Source organism: Pelophylax lessonae (genome assembly GCF_965119305.1).
Source record: "Pelophylax lessonae genome assembly, chromosome: 8".
Taxonomy (NCBI): Eukaryota; Metazoa; Chordata; class Amphibia; order Anura; family Ranidae; genus Pelophylax; species Pelophylax lessonae.
In genome coordinates, this window is record NC_138775.1 from 106,048,680 (window position 1) to 106,071,441 (window position 22,762).

At 47.2% G+C, this 22,762-nt stretch overlaps 1 protein-coding gene across 1 annotated transcript in view; it reads right to left on the reverse strand.

Annotated features, from left to right (window-relative positions):
* The window catches only part of LOC309561587 (zinc finger CCCH domain-containing protein 7B-like), a 604,923-nt gene that overhangs the window by 159,711 nt on the left and 422,450 nt on the right, over positions 1-22,762 (reverse strand). Inside the window, exon 18 of the mRNA XM_082265580.1 lies at positions 19,945-20,063. Within this exon, the coding sequence (XP_082121706.1) occupies positions 19,945-20,063 (119 nt within the window). The remainder of the gene's footprint in view (positions 1-19,944; positions 20,064-22,762) is intronic.

Here is a 22,762-nt window from a genome sequence, read left to right on the forward strand (position 1 = left end):
CTGGGCTGTGGACCGAGTGGGAGCAGCCGCCTCAGGCTCTCAGTGGCTAATTGAGATGCTGAGCAAGGTGCTGGTCCAGGCATGTGGGCGGATTGTGACCTCATTATCGCAATCTTGCCAGTGCCTGAAATGGCTCTGTGGCTTCAGCCAGCTACCTGCTGAAAATGGGTCACAGGACTGCAGAACGAACTACAATCCTGTGTACAGCTTTGGCTGTACTTCTCATTTAAGCAATGCTATCATTATTAGAAAGCTACAACAATGAGCTAAAGTCTTTACTGTGTAAATACAGACCAGTTAGTTTAACTTCTATAGTCAGGACGATGAGGGAAAGTTTGATAGACCACCACATAAAATAACTTACCAGAAAACAATATCTTAACAGAGCATGGATTCACGAAAGACAGATGCTGTCTAACAAACGGTCTTTATTTTTTTGAGAAAGTAAGTAAAAATGTAGACAAAGTAGTGCCTGTGGATAGAATATACTTGGACTTTGCAAAAGCTTTTGACACAGTTTGCAAGACACGAATAGTGTGTAAATTAATGCCTATAGGCTTAGAAAAACTGGATTTTTGTACTTATCGTAAAATCCTTTTCTCTGAAGTTGAACAGACGCAGCTCCATATTTTCTTAGACCACTGGGTTATGCTCCCCCAATCAGGAATAGGCACTAGGCAGGAAAAAGCTTTACCCCGCCAATGGGGGCTGTCCCTGCAGGTAAAACCTCACACACTCTGCTACAGCAGCCAGTTTTGTTTCAAGCAGTGTTTAGAAGACAAAAAAAAAACCCATTCACTCAGAAGCAGAGGGGCGGGTGCTGCGTCTGTCGAACTTCAGAGAAAAGGATTTTACGGTAAGCACAAAAATCCAGTTTTCTCTATCATTCATCGACAGACTCAATATCTTCTTAGACCCATACTATCCCAAAGCAGTATTTATATGAGGGGTGGGAAGACAATGCAAAGAAGAACGTAACTCCCCAAAGGCTAAATGTAGCCAACCAGGTAATATGGAGCTCAAACAGGAACAATTGGAGCTTACTTAGCAAAAACATACGAGCTCGAAGAGAACAGAAAATATTCTCTTTAAACAGCGGCCTGCAAATCCTTGTGGCCAAAAGAGGCATCCGCAGATGCCAACACATCAATTTTGTAGAACTTTGAGAACGTATGCACATACGACTATGTCACCGCCTTGCAAACTTGCATCACTGACGCGGTTGGCGAAAAGCGCAAGAGCCACTCAGCGCTCTAGTAAATGCACCTTCACTGGGAAAGGAGGAACCTGACCCTTCGGGGAATAAGCCTGAATAACCATCTCCCTGACCCACCTGGAAATGGTCGCAGCAGATGCAGACAATCCCTTACGTGGTCCCTCAGTAAGGACAAAAAGAGCATCTGATTTTCTGAAAGACTCAATAGTCGCCACGTAAACCCTGATCGCCCGAAACAACATCCAAAGAATGCAAGGCAATTTCCTTGGGATGCTTGTGTTTGGGACAGATTGAAGGCAGCACAATGTCTTCATTCAAATGAAAATCAGAAACCACATTAGGGAGAAAAGATTGATTTGGTCGGAGTACCACTTTATCTCTGTGGCCACCAGATAAGGTGAAGAGCAGGACAACGCCGCCAATTCAGACACTCTGCGAGCAGAAGTGATAGCCACCAAAAACGCAACCTTCTGAGACAATGAAAGCAGAGAAATCTACCGAATGTTCTCAAAAGGAGGTTTTTGAAGAACAGATAATACCAGATTTAGATCCCGCGGAGGTAGCGGGGACAGCCTCGGAGGAGCCATATGGCACACTCCCTAAATGAAGGTACGAATCAAGGCATACATAGCTAACGGTGTTGAAAATATATCGCTAAGGCTGACACTTGGCCTTTGATAGTGCCCATAGCCAACCGCTGTTCAACCCCTTCCTGCAGAAAGGCCTAAATCCTAGCAACCGAAAACAAATCAGGGTGCACCTTCAGCGATTCGCACCATGAAATGTACAATTCCATGTACAATGATACATCCTCCTGGAATAAGGAGGACATAAGGAAAGGAGGGGAGGAAAGGGGATGTGGATTTAGGGGAAAGAAGGGGGAGTTGGGACTTTAAATGAAACTCGTGCCATTGAGTTTCCATCCCTATGTATATGAAAAAATGGGAACACATAGTGTTCAAAAAAAGTGTGGGACTTTGCATGAGGTGTACCAGTGTAAACATAATGATAACAATATCACATATACATCTGCTGGTAAGCATATAGAAGCATACGGTAGATCATTATGTGTTTATTAACATGTACATGGCAGATAACATTGAGTACAATGGATACAAAACAAATAAAAGGGGGACATAAATGAAGTACATATAGATAACATGATAAAACCATAAAATGTTTAGGAATGATAGCAGGATAAACCAGTTATCAATGAATGTTAGTATTGGGATGCATGTTGAGTATGGCAGAAAAATTGGAATGGCCTCCATGGGCCGTGCCCACCCCAGAAGCTGGTGAGGGCACCCCTTCATGCAGATGAGCATTTGTCCGCAGATCCAGACTGGCCAGTCTTTGATTTACCTGACCATGGCTTCTTGGAATTCCCAGAATACCTGAACGACTTCCCTTTTGCTTGCGACCCACTGGTACGAAAAAGCTGCTTATGAGCAGTGAAGGAAGGCCCCGTCTATGACGTGGCGCCTTGCCCTTAGAGGACTGAGGAAGAAGAGTACTATTTCCCCCCCCCCCCCCCCCGTAAAGCCTTTATCAACTCGTAGAGAGAGGATCCAAACAACCTCTCCCACCAGTAGGGAAAATCTGTCAAAGCCTTTTTGGAAGCTTGGTCCGTGGACCAACTTTTCAACCACACCATGCATCTAATCGCAATCCCCACTGCCGACACTCTGGCCACTAGGGGAGCTGCATTCAGAAACGCATCACACATGAACACCAGGGCTTGAGCCATCTGGTCCATTAGTTCTAGCACCACTGGGGGAGCTGCTCAGCTTCCAAGTTACCTATAAGTAACTTCAACCAATTCAGTAACTGTCTGTGACACCATAACATTCACAAATATTGGTTTCAAAATGGAACCCGCAAGCACGTGCAGATGGCAAGAGAGAGACTCCACTCGCCTATCCACAGGGTCGGCAAAGGCCAGGGATTCTTCTATCAGAACCACAGTAGACTTATTTAGCCTGGAAACCGGGTGATCCACCTTAGGTGTCACAGTCCACCTAGTGGAACCTGCATCTGCAAAAGGATAAACTGAATTTAAAGCGCTTAGGCACCACTAACGTGTGCTTGATGCGCCACTATTGTTCATTGAAATATCGTCAAAAGTTCTGGACAAGGGAACACCTTGCCTGATTTTCCGGATTTCCCGGAGCCAAAAGACAACTGTGAACCCGACGCTGTAGATTCTTCAGACAATTTTAAAGTTCCCCGCACTGAAACTATAAGGGCTTCCATCAATGCGCGTTCCTGCGCGGCGGGAGATGAGGACAGGTCCTCTTCACCATCAGAATGCGACGACACTGACCTCCCAGGGCGGGATGTGTCTGTGGTGGCCAAGTCTGCCTTAGAGTCTGAGGAAACTACAGAGGGATGAGAAGGCAGAGGGCGTTTGCGGCTAGCAATGCTTTTATATACAAAATCTACCTTAGACACAAGGCTTTCCAAGACTGCCATAATCACAGACCTGGGCTGCGACCCAGAAGGTTCCGCAGCCACTCCTAGAGGGTCTGTAGGTGAAATAGTACCCTGGCACTCCATATTACACTGATCTAAAAAAAAATGTAGTGTCACTTTAAAAGTCGCTAAATCGCGATCCCACCACTAAATTAGCGGTATACCCAATGCCAATGCAATACAAGCTGATAGAGTGGGCGAGTAAAACCTACAGGGGACCCCAAAAAAACGTTACCAGACCGCTCAGGAGACTGCCAGCACGATCTTTTGAAAGTGAAATGTTCCTTCACAGGAAATGACAAGCCACCTAGATTTTTTAAAGTTACATGCCACTTGCCTGTCGAGCATTGTGGACTACAAGAAAAAGGCCGCCCCATGTCTTGCTATGGGGAACTAACAAAAAAAGGATGCCCATGCAATTCAATGGGAAAAGAAAAAGCATGAATCTACAGCGCCATGCGGTCTCCCGGCCCCCTGAAGGGGTCCTAGACAAGAGGCATCACAGGGGCCCCTTAGAAGAGACCCCACCAGGATAATGCCACCCCCAAAAAGAAAAGGCCGCAATTTAACCCCCCCCACCCCCTCTCGGAGGTAGAACCTACTATGGGTAGGGGAAAGGTAAAGGGGGTAGGCCTAACATACCAGAGGCCAGGGAAACCGAGGGAGCCTCAAGGGTCTGACTATTCCAGGCAGGGGGCCCACGTCCATCTCGAGACCACCAGAGGATTGGAGGGACAGTATTACTTACTATACCACGGTACCAGGTGGTGGGAGTGCTGCCAGCCAGGGGGTACGCTGCGACTCAGGGCATTCCAGGTCAATCGCGACCCAGCCAGACTAGTCCACTCGCAGGCTCATCCTCATCCATCGGGGCTCTGTCGTGGCGAGGCCTAGTTCTGGACTACAACCTGCTCAGGCTCATTGGCCAGGTTGGGAGACTATAAGGATCTAGAATATACGGTGCAAAACCACAGCAATGCGGTTGCTTGTCGTTATCCAGGAACTCTAGTGAAAATAAAAAATCACAATAAAACAATTTTCCCTATTAATAGCGAAGACCGAAGTCAGAGCAGGGAACTATGCAGAAACAAACTGGCTGCTGTAGCAGAGTGTGTGGAGTAATGCCTGCAGGGACAGCCCCTTTAGGCATGGTAAAGCTTTTTCCTGCCTAGTGCCTATTCCTGATTGGTGGAGCATAACCCAATGGTCTAAGAAGACATGGAGCTGCGTCTGTCGATGAACGATAGAGAAATTCAGTTTGTAAATGGATAGAAAATTGGCTGTAGTGATTATTAATTCATACTCTGATTGTTGTAAGGTTCAGTGTTGTGACCCCCACTTTTAACCTATTTATAAATGATATAGTTTAAAGTTTAGGATTGTACCATTTCTGCATTTGCAGATGATACCAAGCTATGTAGTGAAAAAATTGGATTTTTGTAAGAACTTACCGTAAAATCCTTTTCTCTTAAGCTCATTGACAGACGCAGTCCTCTTTGATTAATATCAAATTGGGTTATACTGCCCTCTACAGGAGTAGGACACTAGGCAGAAGAAAACGTTCTGGCCACACCTTAAGGGCAGTCCCAGAGGGTATATCCTCTCTCTCTCTGCTACAGGATGTCAGTTATGTCACAAAGCAGTGTCAGAGAATTTAACCCAACTCAAAAATAGAGGGGCGGGTACTGCGTCTGTCAATGAGCTTAAGAGAAAAGGATTTTACGGTAAGTTCTTACAAAAATCCAATTTTCTCTGTCGCTCATTGACAGACGCAGTCCTCTTTGATTAATATCAAATTGGGACGTCCCAAAGCAGTGCCACAAATGAGGGGTGGGATAACGGAAATCAAAATCCAATCCAGAAGGCCCAACCGGTGCCAACTAGAAGTCTTAAAGGCTCATCAGACAAAAAGATGAGACTCAACTGAAAACCCAACAGAAAAAACCCTCGAGGTAGACCACCGGTCTCCTCAAATAGCGGCCTGCAGAACCTTGCGGCCAAAAGAGGCATCCGCCGATGCCATCACATCAACTTTATAAAATTTATCAAAGGTATGCACCGACGACCATGTAGCCGCCTTGCAAACCTGAAGCACTGACGCCTGATGGCGAAAGGCCCAGGAAGCACTAAGCGCCCGAGTGGAGTGCGCCTTAACAGGGAACGGAGGCTCCCGACCCTTAATAGAATAAGCCTGTACCACCGTCTGTCTGATCCATTTGGAGATAGTCGCGGCAGATGCAGGCAACCCCTTCTTAGGGCCATCCGTGATCACAAAAAGTGAATCCGTCTTACGAAATTAATCCGTAGTATTCAAGTATACCCTGATCGCCCGAACCACATTAGGACACAGGGAAGTCAATACAATGTCCTCATTCGAATGAAACTCTGAAACCACCTTAGGAAGGAAGGATGGATTCGGACGAAGAAACACCTTATCCCTATGAACCACCAGATATGGGGAACGACAGGATAATGCGGCCAGTTCTGACACCCTGCATGCAGAAGTGATAGCCACCAAGAAAGCCACCTTCTGGGATAAAGTAAGCAAGGGAATCTCCCTGATATTTTCAAAGGGAGGTTTCTGAAGAACCGACAGCACCAAATTAAGATCCCAGGGCGGCAAGGGTGCGCGCACCGGCGGAGCCAGGTGCCACACTCCCTGGACGAAACTCCGCATCAAGGAATGAGTAGCCAGAGGCTTCTGAAAGAAGATTGCTAACACTTAAACCTGACCCTTGATGGTGCTCAAGGACAGTTTCTGCTCAACCCCCTTTTGCAGAAAGGCCAATATTCGGGCCACCGAGTAAGAACGTGGAGGGAACCCAAGGGATTCACACCACGCGATATAAGACTTCCATGTGCAATGGCAGACCTTTCTGGAAGTCGCTTTCCTTGCTTTAATTAGAGTAGGAATAACTGAAGCGGACAACCCTTTGTCCTTCAGCACCTGGGTCTCAATAGCCAGGCCGTTAAAGCCAGCGATCGTAAAGCAGGATGGAAGATCGGTCCCTGAGACAGCAGATCTTTCCTGAGAGGAAGTCGCCAAGGAACGTCTGCGACCAGCCTGACCAGGTCGGCGTACCAGGCCCGACGAGGCCAGTCCGGAGCTACCAGGATAACTGGAATTCCCTCCACCTCTATCCTGCGAAGAAGTTTCGGCAGCAAATTGAGAGGAGGGAAGGCATACAGTAGCTGATAAAGCCCCCACGGGGAGACCAGCGTGTCCGCGGCGTCTGCTAGAGGATCGAAGGAGCGAGCTACAAACCTCCGCACCTTCCTGTTGAGCCGGGATGCCAACAGATCCACATTCGGGGTGCCCCAACGAAGGCACAGTTGGTGGAATACCTCTGGATGCAGAGACCATTCCCCTTGATCCAGAATCTGACGGCTGAGATAATCTGCCTGCCAATTCTCCACCCCCGGAATGAATACCGCGGAGAGAGCTGGAACAAATCGTTCCGCCCAACGAAGAATGCTGGCCACTTCTATGGCCGCCAGGACACTCTTGGTGCCCCCCTGGTCATTGACATAAGCCACTGCTGTGGCATTGTCCGACTGGATCCGCACCGGGCTGCCCCGGAGCTGCTCGGTCCAATGAATCAGACAAAGTCTGATCGCTCTCAGTTCCAATACATTTATCGGTAACCTGGACTCTTCCAGGGACCAGAGCCCCTGAGCAGATAATTTGCCGAAAATTCCTCCCCACCCGGATAGACTGGCATCCGTGGTGACAATCGTCCAGCATATTGGAAGGAATGACTTCCCCTGGCTGAGCATCGGAGACCGAAGCCACCAGACCAGAGACTCCCTGGTCCGCTCGCTCAGTCGGATCCGATTGTCCAGGGAATCGGGATTCCGGTTCCATTTGAGAAGAATCGGGTATGGGACTGGGCAAATGGTACTGCCTCAAAGGAAGCCACCATCAGACCCAGGACCCTCATGCAAGTCCGAAGGGAAGGCCAGTTGACGGACAGTAACAACTGAATCGTTGATTGAATCTTCTGGAGTTTCTCCGCAGGGAGAAACACTTTTGCCAGGGATGTGTCTAAAATTAGACCCAGATATTCCAGCCTCCTGGTGGGAACCAGAGATGACTTCTGCAGGTTCACCAGCCACCCGAACTCTTGCAAAGAGATCATGGTGATCTCCAAGTTTAGCAACAGAGTCTGCGGAGACTCCGCACGAAGCAGATCGTCTAGGTAACCTAGAATTGATATGCCTTACTGTCGCAACAGCACCAGAACTGGGGCCAACACCTTTGTGAAGACCCGGGGAGCCGAGGCGAGACCAAAGGGTAACGCCGCAAACTGATAATGGTTCTCTCCTACGGAAAAACGCAGGAAACGCTGATGTCCTGCGTAAATGGGAATGTGAAGATAGGCATCCTTGATGTCTATGGACACCAGAAAATCCCCCTGATGCATGGAGGCCGCTACTGTGCGAATGGACGCCATCTTGAATTTTTGTACCCTGACAAAAAGATTGAGTGCTCTTAAGTCCAGAATTGGACGCACCTTGCCCTCTTTTCTGGGTATTGTGAATAGGTTCGAATAGAACCCCTGAAAACGATCTGTCCAAGGAACGTGGACCACCACTCCTTGTTGCATCAAATCCGTTACTGCCCCCCGCAAGGCTTTTAAGCGATCCGGGGATAGTCGAATATTGGAAGGGAAGAATCGCACCGGTGGAAGTGATCGAAACTCGATCTTGTATCCCGACTGTATGACTTCGCGAACCCATTTGTCCTGGATTCTGGAAAGCCATGGATCCGGAAACCGGTGAAGACGTCCCCCCACCCCAGATATGGGTGGGGGCGCACCTTCAGGCTTTACTGGTCTTATCTTCAGCTCTGGAAGAGCCGGACTTTTGTTTACCCGACCAGCGCCCCTTGAAATCCCCTGGAGGGGCTTTGGAGGACTTTGTCTTATCGCCCACCCCCGCGGGGCGAAAAAACTTTTTATGAGCGGAAAAGGAAGGCCCCCCGTCTCTGACGAGGTCCTTTACCCTTAGGATTCTGTGGCAAAAAAGTGCTTTTGCCCCCAGTGAGATCCTTAATAATCTCATCCAAGGTGGCCCCAAACAGGCGATTCCCTTGAAAGGGGAGATTAGCCAAAGCTTTCTTGGAACCTTGATCCGCCGACCAGCACTTTAACCACAACACACGCCTGAGGACCACTGCTGAAATCGATACACGCCCCAACAATGGAGTGGCATCCAGAGCGGCATCACAGACAAACTGTAGCCCTTGTATCATCTGCTCCAGCAAGTCCGATACTGCCGGGGGGATACTTCTCCCCTCTAGGTCACGGCGTAACAACTTGGTCCATTCTGTCAATGTTTGTGAAACCAAACCAATTGCAATCACTGGTCTAAAGGCTGACCCTATCAGGGAAAAAATGGAGCGGGATAGTGCTTCCACCTTACGCTCCACCGGATCCCTAAAGGACGGAGCGTCCTCCAACGGGATAACAGTAGCTTTATTTAGTCTGGAAATCGGTGAATCCACCAATGGTGGTACCGTCCATTTCTTCAGTAGAGATTCCTCAAACGGATAGCGCCTAGCAATCCGTTTGGAAATACCAGGGGTCTGCTTTGGACGACCCCATTCCTCTTTAATTATGTTACCAAAACATTTGGGCAAGGGAAACACCTTTGCCATCTTGGTAGGTTTGAGAGTACCAAAGGGAATTTCAATATCAGCTACCTCTGCCGATGTAACCTCAAGTCTTAAGGTTTCCCGGACAGACACAATTAGTGCATCCACCAACGCTTCTTCTTGTGCTATGGCGGAAGCAGAAACGTCCTCCTCACTATCTGAGGAGACGGTACCCGAGACACAAGCCCCCGAAGAGGGACCTCCAGCCGCAGCGACAGGCTCAGAATCTGTATCTGATCGATCAGATGAAATAGGGGTAGGCGGGGGTCGTTTCTTCGCCCCCCCCGTCCCTGAAAGGCCACCTCCACCCGGGATACAAAAGACTCCAGGACCGCCGATAATGCATCTATAGTGAGTGGAGAATTGGAGGGTCCCGTGGCCACCTCGAGGGGATCAGGTGGGGATACATGTGTCGCAGGGTCCATGGCAAAGCCAGGCACCTGTCAGCAAACAAATGACAAAATTTGCAATTAAAGAAAAAACTTTTTCTTTTTAAGGTAATCCCTCAGCGCAATAGCGCCCCTCAGTGACCACTTGCTTTGGAGCCCCCTCAGCGAGAGAAGAGATACCCCCAAGGCTTACCACCTGATGCACAGAAGTTCCTATCGAACTGCTCTCAGCGCTGTATTTACAGGACAGGAAGTCTTGTGGATTGATCTACCCGGGTAAAGGAAGCGGCCCCGCCCCTTCCGGCACTCCCACCGCTGCTCCACGAGTCTGGGTGGATCCAAAATGGCCGCCGCCATAGAGGGGACATCTGGGCTACACCAAAATGGCGGCCCGCGTGGCCCACGATAGCATGGCGCTCCGTGCGCCGTGACTGCTCTGCAGCCGACCGAGTTACATCGGTAACTCCCGCGGCCTCATACCTGACCCCCTTTAGACTGACGCCTGATGGCGTCCTGGGTCCATGCTGCAGCCGACCGATCGCTCCAAAAGCCAGTGTTCCATGCTGCAACCGACCGAACCATCGGTAGGTATCTGACAGTGAGAATGCCTGCGGTGCCATACCCATCCCTGACAACCTCGAAGGGATGTTGTTCCGTGCCCCTGACAACCTTAGCGATTGAACGGTAAGTGTCTTGACAAACTGTGTGACCGAGTTACTAGTAATGCGGCCCCATACTCCACCTTTACACCTTTGACGTGACTTACAGGATAGTAAGCTCTTGAACCAAGCCTCCTGGAATCTTTACAGGACAGGTCTTACTTACCAACCTTATGTCGGTGGGGAAGATAGGAGTATGTTTATCGGATAAAGGGGAACCCGGGATTATGAGGGTCCGATTATCCCACGGAGGGGCCCGCATCCACCCGACAGAGGAAGAGGGGGAACCTCTACTTACCATACCGAAACCGGCGGGCACAAACTCCTGACAGAACCCCTCTTCACCGTGGCTGGGGGGCTGTCGGCAAACACAGACGCCGCGACTCCAATACAGATTGGTTGTAGGCGTCCTGGCGAGATGTTTAACTCGCAGGGCCAGTCCCCGACCAGTGGGACTATGTCGCGGCTGACCCATCGCGAAGCTAGGGCCTGCACGCGTTCGCAAGCTGGCTGGGGTGACCACTGGATTTCAACATCCAGCCTGTCGCCCAGCTCCAGCATAATTGCTTGCATGTGTCGCGGCCGACCCAGCGCGGAGCTGGAATCTGCACGCGCTAGTAGGCCGGCTGGGGTGACCACTGGACCTCAACATCCAGCCCGTCGCCCAGATCCGGCATAATTGCTTGAATGTATCGCGGCCGACCCAGCGTGGAGCTGGAATCTGCACGCGCTAGTAGGCCGGCTGGGGTGACCACCGGACCTCAACATCCAGCCCGTCACCCAGATCCGGCATAATTGCTTGAAAATCTCACAGGAACAACTGGAAAAAAAGCGAACTAAAAAGTATTTATCTAAAAAAAATCTTGCCAGGATCGAAGATCCCAGCAAGGAACTTAGGTCCTTACTCCTGACTAGACAGAAAAAAACTGACATCCTGTAGCAGAGAGAGAGAGAGGATATACCCTCTGGGACTGCCCCTAAGGTGTGGCCAGGACGTTTTCTTCTGCTTAGTGTCCTACTCCTGTAGAGGGCAGTATAACCCAATTTGATATTAATCAAAGAGGACTGCGTCTGTCAATGAGCGACAGAGAAACTAGATTTTTGTAAGAACTTACCGAAAAATCCCTCTCTCTGAAGTCCATTGACAGACGCAGCTCTTATGCTTCTTAATCATTGGGAAATTCACTGACAAGCCTACAGGGGCTGTCCCCTAGAGCATAACCCCCACACACACTATGCCACAAGCCAGTTTCGTAGCAAGCAGTGAAAAAAAAAAGAAGACACAAACCATCCCCATAAGAGAGGGGCAGGAGAAAAGGATTTTACAGTAAGTTCTTACAAAAATCCAGTTTTCTTTATCGTCCATTGACAGACACAGCTCTTATGCTTCTTAACCATTGGCACGTCCCAAAGCAGTGTAGGCATGAGGGGTGGGAAGAATGCAACCAAAAAACAGTTAACGTATTTCCAAAAAGGCTAAAACGTAGCCAACTGGGTAACAAGCTCAACCAGGAACAACAGGAGCTTACCCAAAAAGAAAAAATTAACCCCTCAAAGAGAAAACAAGTCTCTTTAAACAGCAGCCTGGAAAACCTTGCATGCAAAGGTGGCATGCGAAGATGCCAATAAATCTACCTTGTAGAATTTTGTAAATGTATGCACGGACGACCAGGTCGCCACCTTACATACTTGAGAAACAGAGGCCTGATGGCGAAGAGCCCAAGAGGCACTAAGTGCCCTAGTAGAATGTGCTGTCACAGGGAAAGGAGGAACCCGACCATTCAGTGAATAAGCCTGACCGACCATATGCCTAATCCATCTGGATATAGTCACAGCAGATGCAGCCAAACCCTTACGAGATCCCTCAGTAAAGAGAAAAAGAGAATCGGATTTCCAAAAGGACTCCGGGACTAACAGGTAAACCCTGATCGCCCGAAACAAATCCAGAGAATTTAATGCAATGCAATTTCCTTGGGATGCTTCTGCTGAGGACAGAGCGAAGGCAAAATAATGTCTTCATTCAAGTGGAAATCAGGCACCACCTTAGGAAGAAAACACAAATTAGGTCGGAGAACCACTTTATCTCTGTGGACGACCAAATAGGGCGAACGACAGGAAAGCGCCGCCAACTCAGACACTCTGCGAGCAGAAGTAATAGCTACCAAAAAGGGAACCTTCTGAGACAACGAAAGCAGAGAAATGTCTCTAACATTCTCAAAAGGAGGCTTTTAAAGAACAGACAAAACCAAATTCAGATCCCATGGAGGCAATGGGGATCTTCTCGAAAGAGGCCAGATGACGCACCCCTTAAATAAAGATGCAAATTAAGGTATTAACAGCCAACAACGTTAGACAAATATCGCCAAGGCCGACACCTGGCCCTTTATCATTCTCAAGGCCAACCGTTGCTCAACTCCTTTCTGCAAGAAAGCCAAGACCCTCGCAACCGAAAACAAGCGAGGGTGCAAAGATTGCGATTCACACCATGAGATGTACGATTTCCACGTACGATGATAAATCTTCCTGGAAGACTCTTTCCTAGCCCTCAACAGGGTAGGAATCACAGACTCAGAAAGACCTCTGTCTCTCAGCACCTGGCTTTTTTAATGGCCATGCTGTTAAAGCCAGCGACCATAAAGCAGGATGGAAGACCGGCCCCTGGGACAGCAGGTCCTCCCTTAGAGGTAGCCACCAGGGAGGATCGATGACCAACTTTACCAGGTCTGCGTACCAAGACTGACGAGGCCAATCTGGGGCCACCAGAATCACTAGAATGTTTTCCACCACCAGCCTGCGGAGAAACCTCGACAACAGCTGTATCGGAGGAAAGGCATAAAATCAGCAGATACTGGCTCCACTGAGCCACCAACGCATCTGTGACATCGGCCAGAGGCTCCTGAGCCCTGGCCAGGAACCTTTGCACCTTCTTGTTGAGAGGAGACGCAAACAGGTCGGCCTCCGCGGTCTCCAACGGACACACAGGAGAGGACATACCTCCAGATGAAGGGACCATTCCCCTTGATCCAGAACCTGGTAATCCGCCTGCCAATTCTCCACTCCCGGAATGTGAACTGCGGAGAGAGCCGGAACATGTTCATCGGCTCATGTCAAAATCTCAGCCACCTCCTTGGCCACCCGGGCACTCTTGGTGCCCCCTTGATGACTGATGTAGGCCACAGCCGTGGCATTGTCCGATTGGATCTGAACCGGGGAACCTCGTAGCAGATTCGTCCAATGGAGCAGGCAAAGCCTGATCGCTCTGAGTTCCAGAACCTTGATCAATAAGGAAGACTCCTCTGTTGACCAGAGTCCCTGTGCACAGAGATTGTCCAGCACGCCACCCCAGCCCAACAGGCTGGCATCCGTGGTGACCAGTGTCCTCGACAGCGGTAGAAAGGATTTGCCCTGGCTCAGGGCGGACGACAGAAGCCACCAAAAGAGTGTGTCTGTAGAGAGGAGAGATCGCTGTCCCTAAGCGACCGGAGCTCTCCCTAAGCGACCGGAGCTCTCCCTGCAACTTCTGAAGTTTGTCCCTGGGAAGAAATACCCTCACCAAGAGGAGTCCAGAGTCAGACCCAGGTAATCCAGATGCACCGACGGGGTTGGTGCAGATTTCTTGAAGTTGATGGTCCACCCAAACTCTTGAAGGGTCTGAACCGTGAATTCCAGGTCACCCAACAAGGCTGGGTGAGAGTGCGTTCACAGCAGATCATCCAGGTATCCCAGGATCACTATTCCTCATTTGTGCAGCAATGCAAACGCCAAGGTCAAAATCTTGGTGAAGACTCTGGGAGTGGAGGCATGACCAAAGGGTAACGCCACAAACTGAAAGTGCACCAGTTTGTGCTACAAAACGGGAGATAACTCTCATGTCCCTCGTATAAAGGGATGTGTAGGTATGCATCTTTGAGGTCGATAGAGGCTAGAAAATTCCCCTGATTTAAAGACGCTACCACCAACCGAATGGATTGAATTCCATTTGAAATTTCTGCATCCACACAAAGCAGTTTAGAGACTTGAGGTCCAATATGGGACGCACCTAGCCCTCTTTTCTGCGCACCGTTAACAGGTTTGAATAGAAATCTCCAAATCGTTCCTGCGGAGGAACCGGCACAATCACTCTTTGTGCTAAGAGTTCCTGCACTGCCTCCCGGAGATCCCGCAAGCGATCCGGAGACAGACGAAGATTTGAGGGAAAGAATCTGTCTGCTGGACAAGACCGAAATTCGATCTTGTACCCTGAACGAATCAGTTTGTGGACCCATCTGTCCTGAATCAAGGATGTCCAGGGTCCCTGAAAGCAACGCAGATGTCCCCCCACCCCAGAAATGGGTGAGGGCGCCCCTTCATGCAGAGGGAGACTTGTCCGTCGAACCAGACTGGCTAGTCTTGGGCTTACCTGACCAAGCCTTTTTGCTCCCTCCAGAGGCCCTGAACGGTTTACCATTTTCTTGTGTCCCTGAGGCACAAAAAAGACCGCCTAAGAGCCTTGAAAGAGCCCCCCCCCGCCTACCACGGGGCGCCTTGCCTTTGGAGGATTGGAAGAGAATTGTACTCTTACCCCCCTGTTAACCCTTTAATCAACGGATCCAAGGAGTCTCCAAACAGAAGTCCACCCAGAAAAGGGAGATCTGTCAAGGCCATCTTTGATGCCTGGTCCGCCGACCAGCTCTTCAGCCACACCATGCGGCAAATGGCAATCCCTACCACCAATACTCTGGCAAGCAGAGGGGACGCATCCAAAGCTGCATCGCACAGGAACACAAGGGCCTGGGCCATCTGGTTCGTGAGCTCAATCAAGGTCGGGGGAAGCATCTCAGTGATCAAGTTACCCCAAAGAACCTTAACCCATTCCGTTACCACCTGTGAAACCAGAACGGACACAAAGATCATTTAGTTACATAGTTAATGAGGTTGAAAAAATACATCAGTCCATCCAGTTAAACCTATGATGTGTGTGTTTGCTGTTAACCGTACATTGTATTCCTCTTTATGTTGTGGTCTTTAAGGTGCCCATCTAATAGTTTTTTGAAACTATCGATGCTTCCTGCCGATACGACTGCTTGTGAAAGAGAATTCCACATCCTTACTGCTCTGACAGTAAAGAACCCCTTACGTATTTGAAGGTTAAACCAGTTTTTCTCTAGTTTTAGTGAGTGACCACGAGTCTTATTGTAGTCCCTTTCTCTGAAAAGTTTGTTCCTTATGCTAGGGTCATCAGTACAGTATTTGTACATTGATATCATATCCCCTCTAAAGAGTCTCTTCTCCAGAGAGAATGCCACTGCCAAGCCTGTTGTCGACTAGTACCCCCAGGTCCTTTTCCATCTTAGATTCACCCAGAGGATCCCCCCCAGCGAGTAGCTTGCTTTCGTGTTTGACGCCCAAGAGCATTCATTTAAATTTTTCAACATTAAACCTCACCTGCCATGTAGTTGCCCACCCCATTATTTTGTTCACGTCCGCTTGTAAGGTTTCCACATCCTGCATAGAAGATATTGGCCTGCTTAGTTTAGTATCATCCGCAAATACTGAGATGCTGTATCCCCTCCTCTAGGTGGTTTATATGTAAATTAAACAGGTTTGGTCCCAGGACAGATCCTTGGGGGACCCCACTTTCCACACCCGCCCAATCCGAGTACTCCCCATTTATCACCACCCTCTAATAATACCGTTTTCATTACTCAAGTCTTGTATATAGTCTCTTGACATCCCCTCCAAAATCTTGCAGACTACTGATGTTAGGCTGACCGGCCTATAGTTACCTGGGATATATCTCGGGCCTTTTTTAAATATTGGTACCACGTTGGCTTTTTTCCAATCAGCTGGCATCATACCCATCTGTAGACTATCCTTAAAGATCAAGAATAATGGTCTGGCTATCACCTGGCTGAGCTCTTTAAGAACCCTTGGGTGCAAGCCATCCGGTCCCGATGATTCATTTATGTTAAGTTTCTCTAGTTTAGTTCTAAGTGTATCTTCTGTTAGCCATGGGGGTACTTCCTGAGGTATATTATTTAGTTTTGCATTACATGCTGGGTTAGTTGTAGTACCAACCCCGCCAAAACATGTAAGTGGGGGGGAAAGGGATTCCAACCATCTGTCCACCGGGTGCGTAAACGCTGGGGAATCTTCCACAGGTACCACAGTAGATTTGTTTAACCTGGAAACCGGATGATCCACCCTAGGTGGCACCGTCCAGCGGTGCGAGACCGAGTCAGCAAAGGGATAATGGCGTTTAAAGCACTTCGGCACCACTAGCACGCGCTTAATGCGCCGCCATTGCTCGTTCACAATATCGTGAAAATCCAAAATCCTCGGGACAAGGAAACACCTGACCTGATTTCTGGGCTTCGCAGGAGCCAAAAACTACCCGCGTTCCTGACTCTGTGGGCTCATCAGTCAATTTTTAAGTTTCCCTTACTGATAAAATCAGTGCTTATACCATAGCGCACTCCCGCGCTGCAGCTCAGGAGGCCATATCCCCTTTGCCATCTGACAGCGAGGACAAGGATCCCTCAGGGGGGGGTTGTCCATGGTGACCACATCAGACTCTGAATCTGAGGACAGAGAAGGCAGAGGCCATTTTTTGATAGTGACTTGTTTCATTACAAAGTCTAGCTTTGATGCCAGATTTTCCAAAGCTGTAGAAAAGGACATCAGGGACTGTGAACTGGATGCACCGGAAGGCGTACTGAGGGGGTCAGAGGGAGAATTAACGACTTGGGACTCCATTGCGATGTTACTGTAAAAATATGCACTGCCCCTTTAAATAGCGATTGTGGTCCACACCGACCGATCGTATTGCAACCGGAGTTACTCTTTGAGCTAATGGCAGGTAGCAGAGTGCACAAGGAATGCCCGAAATGCCCCTTAATACTGTACCGCCTCAGAGATAACCAGCAGCGTCTGCAGCACGGAGAGCTGAGCACAGAAGTGTCTCACAGGAAATTACATAAATCACAAGAGGCTGAACTGCCTGTGTAGCTCCAGACTACACAAAAATGGTGCCAATGCAAAAGCATGAGAAGCCCAGGGAAAATGGCTGCTGCATCTCACACACAGCAAGCCGATGCCCACACTTAAGATGGCGGCCGGAAACGCAGCCATGCGGTCAGGACCCAAACATGAGTCCACATCGGGGATCTACCAAAAAGACCCCGCAGGACAAGGTAAAACTGTCCACCCCAGGGCAGGGCGCCGACATATAGCACCCCAGATCAGAAGCAACGAGGGCAGGGCCCGAATCCTGCCAGGCCAGGGGGATCTTTTAGGAAGCAGGGATCCTACTATACCCAGGAGTGGGCCCACATCCCCCCCTCCCCAGAGGTGGCTAGGGACATGGGGAGCTCAGTTTACTCACCATACCATGGACCGGGTGGGCTCCGCTCTGGTCAGACCACCTCCCTCTCTGAGTGGGGGTGCTGCCAGCCAAGGGGTATGCTGCGACTCGGAACGTTCCAGGTTACAGCGTTCCTGCAAGACATCTACTCGCAGGCTCGTCCCCGTCCACAGGGACCCTGTCGTGGCGAGGCCTAGTGCGGGACTATAACCTGCTCACGCTCGCCAGTCAGACTGGGAGACCATAAGGATCTATATTATTCAGTGCGAAAACTCAGCCAGCTTTCACTTGCAGTTCACCAGAAGGATCCCCCTGACACTAGCTAGCGATAGTGAGTAAAGAAAAATAAACAGAAATATTCTTAAAAGAATAAAAAAATGAGACCTAAGTCCCAGCAGGAAACCTAGGTCCTACTCCTTCACTACTAGGCAGCAAGAAATTGGCTTGTGACAGTGTGTGGGGGTTATGCTGGAGAGGACAGCCCCTGTAATGTTGTGCACTCGGGGGCTAAAAACATGCATGCATCATACATTCTAGTAGGAGTATAACTGGAAAAGGCAATAGTCAAAAAGGATCTGTTTTTTATGGTACATGCAATGCCAAGCTGCAGTTTCTAAAGCTAGCAAAATACTTTTCTTGTATTTAAAGAGGTAAAGGAGACGGAGAGGGGGAAAGACAAGGAGTGAGAGAGAATTTTGCCATATACAAAGTAACACATCATCTGGAATATGCAGTTCAGTTTTGGCACTGATTCACAAACTGGACACTGAGGAACTAGAGAAATGCAGAGAAGGCAAACCAAACTGATAAAAGTTATGAGGAAAGATAAGCTGAACTGAATTTATTCTCTCTTGATAGAAGGCAATTAAGGGGGCACATGATCACAATGTATACTGTAAATACAAAAGTGGTCCATACAGAAAACTTGGTGTAGACTTCTTCATTTTAAAAGTCATTACAAATGACAAGGAGGCATTCTTTGTGTCTGGAGGAAAATATACTAGCAAAACAACTGGATTGATGGGACTAGGAGGGAGTTGTATGGGCAGTCCTAACCACTTTTTTGCCAGTGTCCTCACTGAAAGTGGCAGCAGAGAACACATGGCCAAAACTTAATGGAGCCGGTGTCATGTACTGTAGGATTAGGAAGAAGTAGGTACCAGCAGACAAATCTAATGAGGAGATATTGCGCAAAGAAATAATAGTATGCAAACATAGTTGTTTAAACATGCAAGATGCTTGCAAAGGGAATGGTTTATCCTGCATTTCCTTGAACAAGGTCCATTAGTTCAAGGATGTATTTGCAAATGCTAAGAAAAACTGCATCCTCCAAAAGGCTGTTGTTTTTAACATTGCATGGTCATTGAACTTGAAATCCAACTTAAAAGCAGATCAAGGCAACTAGATCCCATGTTATATCCAGGCAGAAATATCTCCCCTTTTATATTTTTCATTTTTTAAAGGTCAACTCCAAGATAAAAGGTTCTAAGGCTGCCATGAAGAGAGGCACTATATTCCTCTTACCATTCATTTCCAGGACACATCCATGGCAGACCCAAATGGAACAATCTGGTGTAATCTGTAAACCATTATCGGTCCTCTGTATGTACTGAGCCTATAAGGGTGTGAATGCTCTTTTAAAAATGTTTTTCTGCTTTCTGTCCATATGGAGTAATCTCTTGGTCAGGCTACTGTGGAGAAGTCATGGAAACTACTTTACTAGTAAGAGTAATGTTACACTTTTACACTCCAAAGCTACTGGTGTGGAAGTCTTTTCTGCAGAGAAGTTACATGATTAAAAGAAACTTTAAGCTGGTCATATATGGATCGAAATACGGCCACGTCAGCAGGGACAGGCGAGTTTGATCCATGTATGGGTAGGATGGTTATACAGAAGTCAATCTGCTGATAAACCTCAGTGCAACCACCCTGTCAGGTTTTACCTGATCGATCTGTGCCACTGGCGGGGAAGTCTCTCAACAAATGACTAATGAATGGGCTGCCATAGAACAGTGGTATTTACTGTATTTGAATAACACACTATGTACAGCTTAAAGTATTAAAACTTCAGTATTTTTTTTAATTTAACACATTAGGCTAGTTTAGGCACAATAAAATAAAATAAACAGTGCAGAGTAAATCATATGAAATTACTACCTCAGCACTCTGGATTATATTTTAACATAGTTGAGAAGAGGCGGCATACCTACCTATGTCTTGCTTTGGCTGTACAATATTTTCCATCACGATCTGCCTCAATCTCTCTCCCATTTCGCAAACATTGGCCACAGACAAACTTCATCTTCATGTCCAGTGGTTTGGGCAAGGACTACAAAAGAAAAGATAACACATTTAGAGAAGAGGGACTTTTTATATGCTACTAGCGTGTGTTTATAACTCACAGGAAAAACTAAAAAAATATTACAGTACTTCAAACAGATACATTAATAGACACCAAAAGATATAGTAAGAGTCCATGTTTGAATAGAGGATTTATGATTTTTTTTCTGGCTGCATTCAATTACTTACTAAACAGAAGCCCAAAATATTGGATGTCCTACATCCTAATGGAATTCTATACTTAACAGAAAAACGAAGGCTATGCAATGTCGACCACACTAACCAAGTTACTGACCCAGAACAGGCATGCATTCATGTTTCTCTCCTGTCTGGCATATTTTTTCAAAGTTAGTTACTCATTAGGAATTGAACCAATAATTCAGCATGATAGTTGAGTAAAATCATTTTCAGCATCCTTCATGCTTCCTCAATACAGGTTACCTTTAAAGCAGTGATCCAATAGCTATCATGATACCATTTTTTTTTTTTTTTTTTTTTAACGTGTAGTAATCACAGTAAGATAGTAGTTTGAAAGGGTTAGGTTAAAAAAATATATATCATGCAAATTAGGATTAACACTGGAATGTAGGAACAGAAAACACCACCCACCACTCAGCTAAAAAAAAAACAAAACTTGGAGACATGTACAATATTTGCAAATATTTTAAAAAAAGGATTGTGGGTGGGGGTGCTACAGTTGCAGTTCAGGGAACGCAAGTAGTGCAGTCAAAGTGTGCCTGCTGGCTTCCACACTTGATATTATACCAAATTATCTGATGCAAAGAAACAAGGAGTTAAGTGAAAACCCTGGTGTGAGGGTCTAACACAAACACCGTGTTTAAAGTGGAAGAGAAGAAAACTGAGCATAGAAAGAGGAACTTAGAAGCCTGGGAGTGAGAGAATCACACGCCGGAGAAAAGAAAAAGAGAAGGAATGCAAGAAGAGAAAAAGAAAAATATAGAGTTTGCAGAAAAGGGGAATAAAAAGGAGATTAAAGAAAAAAGCAGGAGGGCTAAGAGAGAGGTATTGGGAAGGGAAAAAGGGAAGAAAAGGAGGAAGTGATTTTGGGGGTTTGGGGTCACCGGAGCTTGCATAACATCTATACTGCCTGCAATGTTCAGAACTGTATGTAATTGATATGACTATGATGGTAATCTGTTCTGTACAATCCTTTATTTTATAATTTCTTTTCTTTATTCTGTATGTAATTTTTAATGGAACAATAAAATTTATATATTTTTATACATGGTGGTTTTTCCATCGTTGATCTAAGTACCGTTAAAATCCCATTAGCCCTCAACCATTTCTCTCTCTTATCTCTTCTTTTCTCAATCCAACTTTTCCTTTTCTTTTCCCTCTTCCCCCCCCCCCCTTCCCCCCCCCCTCCCCTTTTTCTCTCCCCTTCCTTCTCATACCTCTTTTCCCTTTCACTTCCTCCTTTTCTTCCCTTTTTCCCTTCCCAATACCTCTCTCTTAGCCCTCCTGCTTTTTTCTTTAATCTCCTTTTTATTCCCCTTTTCTGCAAACTTTATATTTTTCTTTTTCTCTTCTTGCATTCCTTCTCTTTTTCTTTTCTCCGGCGTGTGATTCTCTCACTCCCAGGCTTCTAAGTTCCTCTTTCTATGCTCAGTTTTCTTCTCTTCCACTTTAAACACGGTGTTTGTGTTAGACCCTCACACCAGGGTTTTCACTTAACTCCTTGTTTCTTTGCATTATTACCAGGGATGTTGGTACCATACTACAATTATACAACAAACATTTGATTATATAACCAAATTATCTGAATAGAGAAGCCACTAACCTATGGGAGTGGAAGGTAAATTCTGGAATCATGGCTATTAAAATCAGTAAAACATGATTAGTTGTAGAATCAGTCAGAATCAGGTGAAAGACTCCAATTTATACTGTAAATTCCAACACAAAAAAACAAACAATGGTATGCTAAACTAGGCAGCAGTCAATTTTCAAACAGTTTATGCACACACATAAAAACCGTCACATCAGTAATTACACCTTTTTTTGAATACCTTCTTTGTCACAGGTCCATTTTAGACTTAGGAATGTGCAAAGTAGACCAAGTTGCAACATGAAGTTCCGCCAAAAGCCAGAATTTCTTTAAGCAGTGAGACATTTGGTTCCTCCCCAATGGTTGCCATGGTTGTGGGGGGTCTGTGGGGGTCTGCGGGTAGGGGGCTTATCAGATCCTGGGCCCCCTCCTATGTGAATGAGTATGGGGGTACATTGTACCCCTACCCATTGACCAAAAAAGAAGTGTAGCGTTAAAAAAAAAAAAAAAGTACTTTAACAATTGTAGAATGTCCCCTGTCAAAGTCGTCTTCTTCTGATGTCTTCTTCCGATGTCTTCAATTAATAATTAAGTTAATAATTAATAAAAATTATTAATTAAACAATAAATTCAATTAAATTAGTAAAGGACTTTTCAAAAACTGTCTGTTTTTTGTATTACTACACTTCTTTTATGGGGGCCCTCTTGGTAAAGGGAATTTCCAGATTTTGATAAGCCCCGTGCCCGCAGACCCCCACAACCACCGGCCAGGGTTGTCAGGAAGAGGCCCTTGTTCCCATCAACATGAGTACAAGGTGCTTTAGGTTACCCCCCCCCCCCAGCCCCAAAGCACCCACACCCCCCATGTGGAGGGAATCTGGCCTGGTATGGTTCGGGGGGGG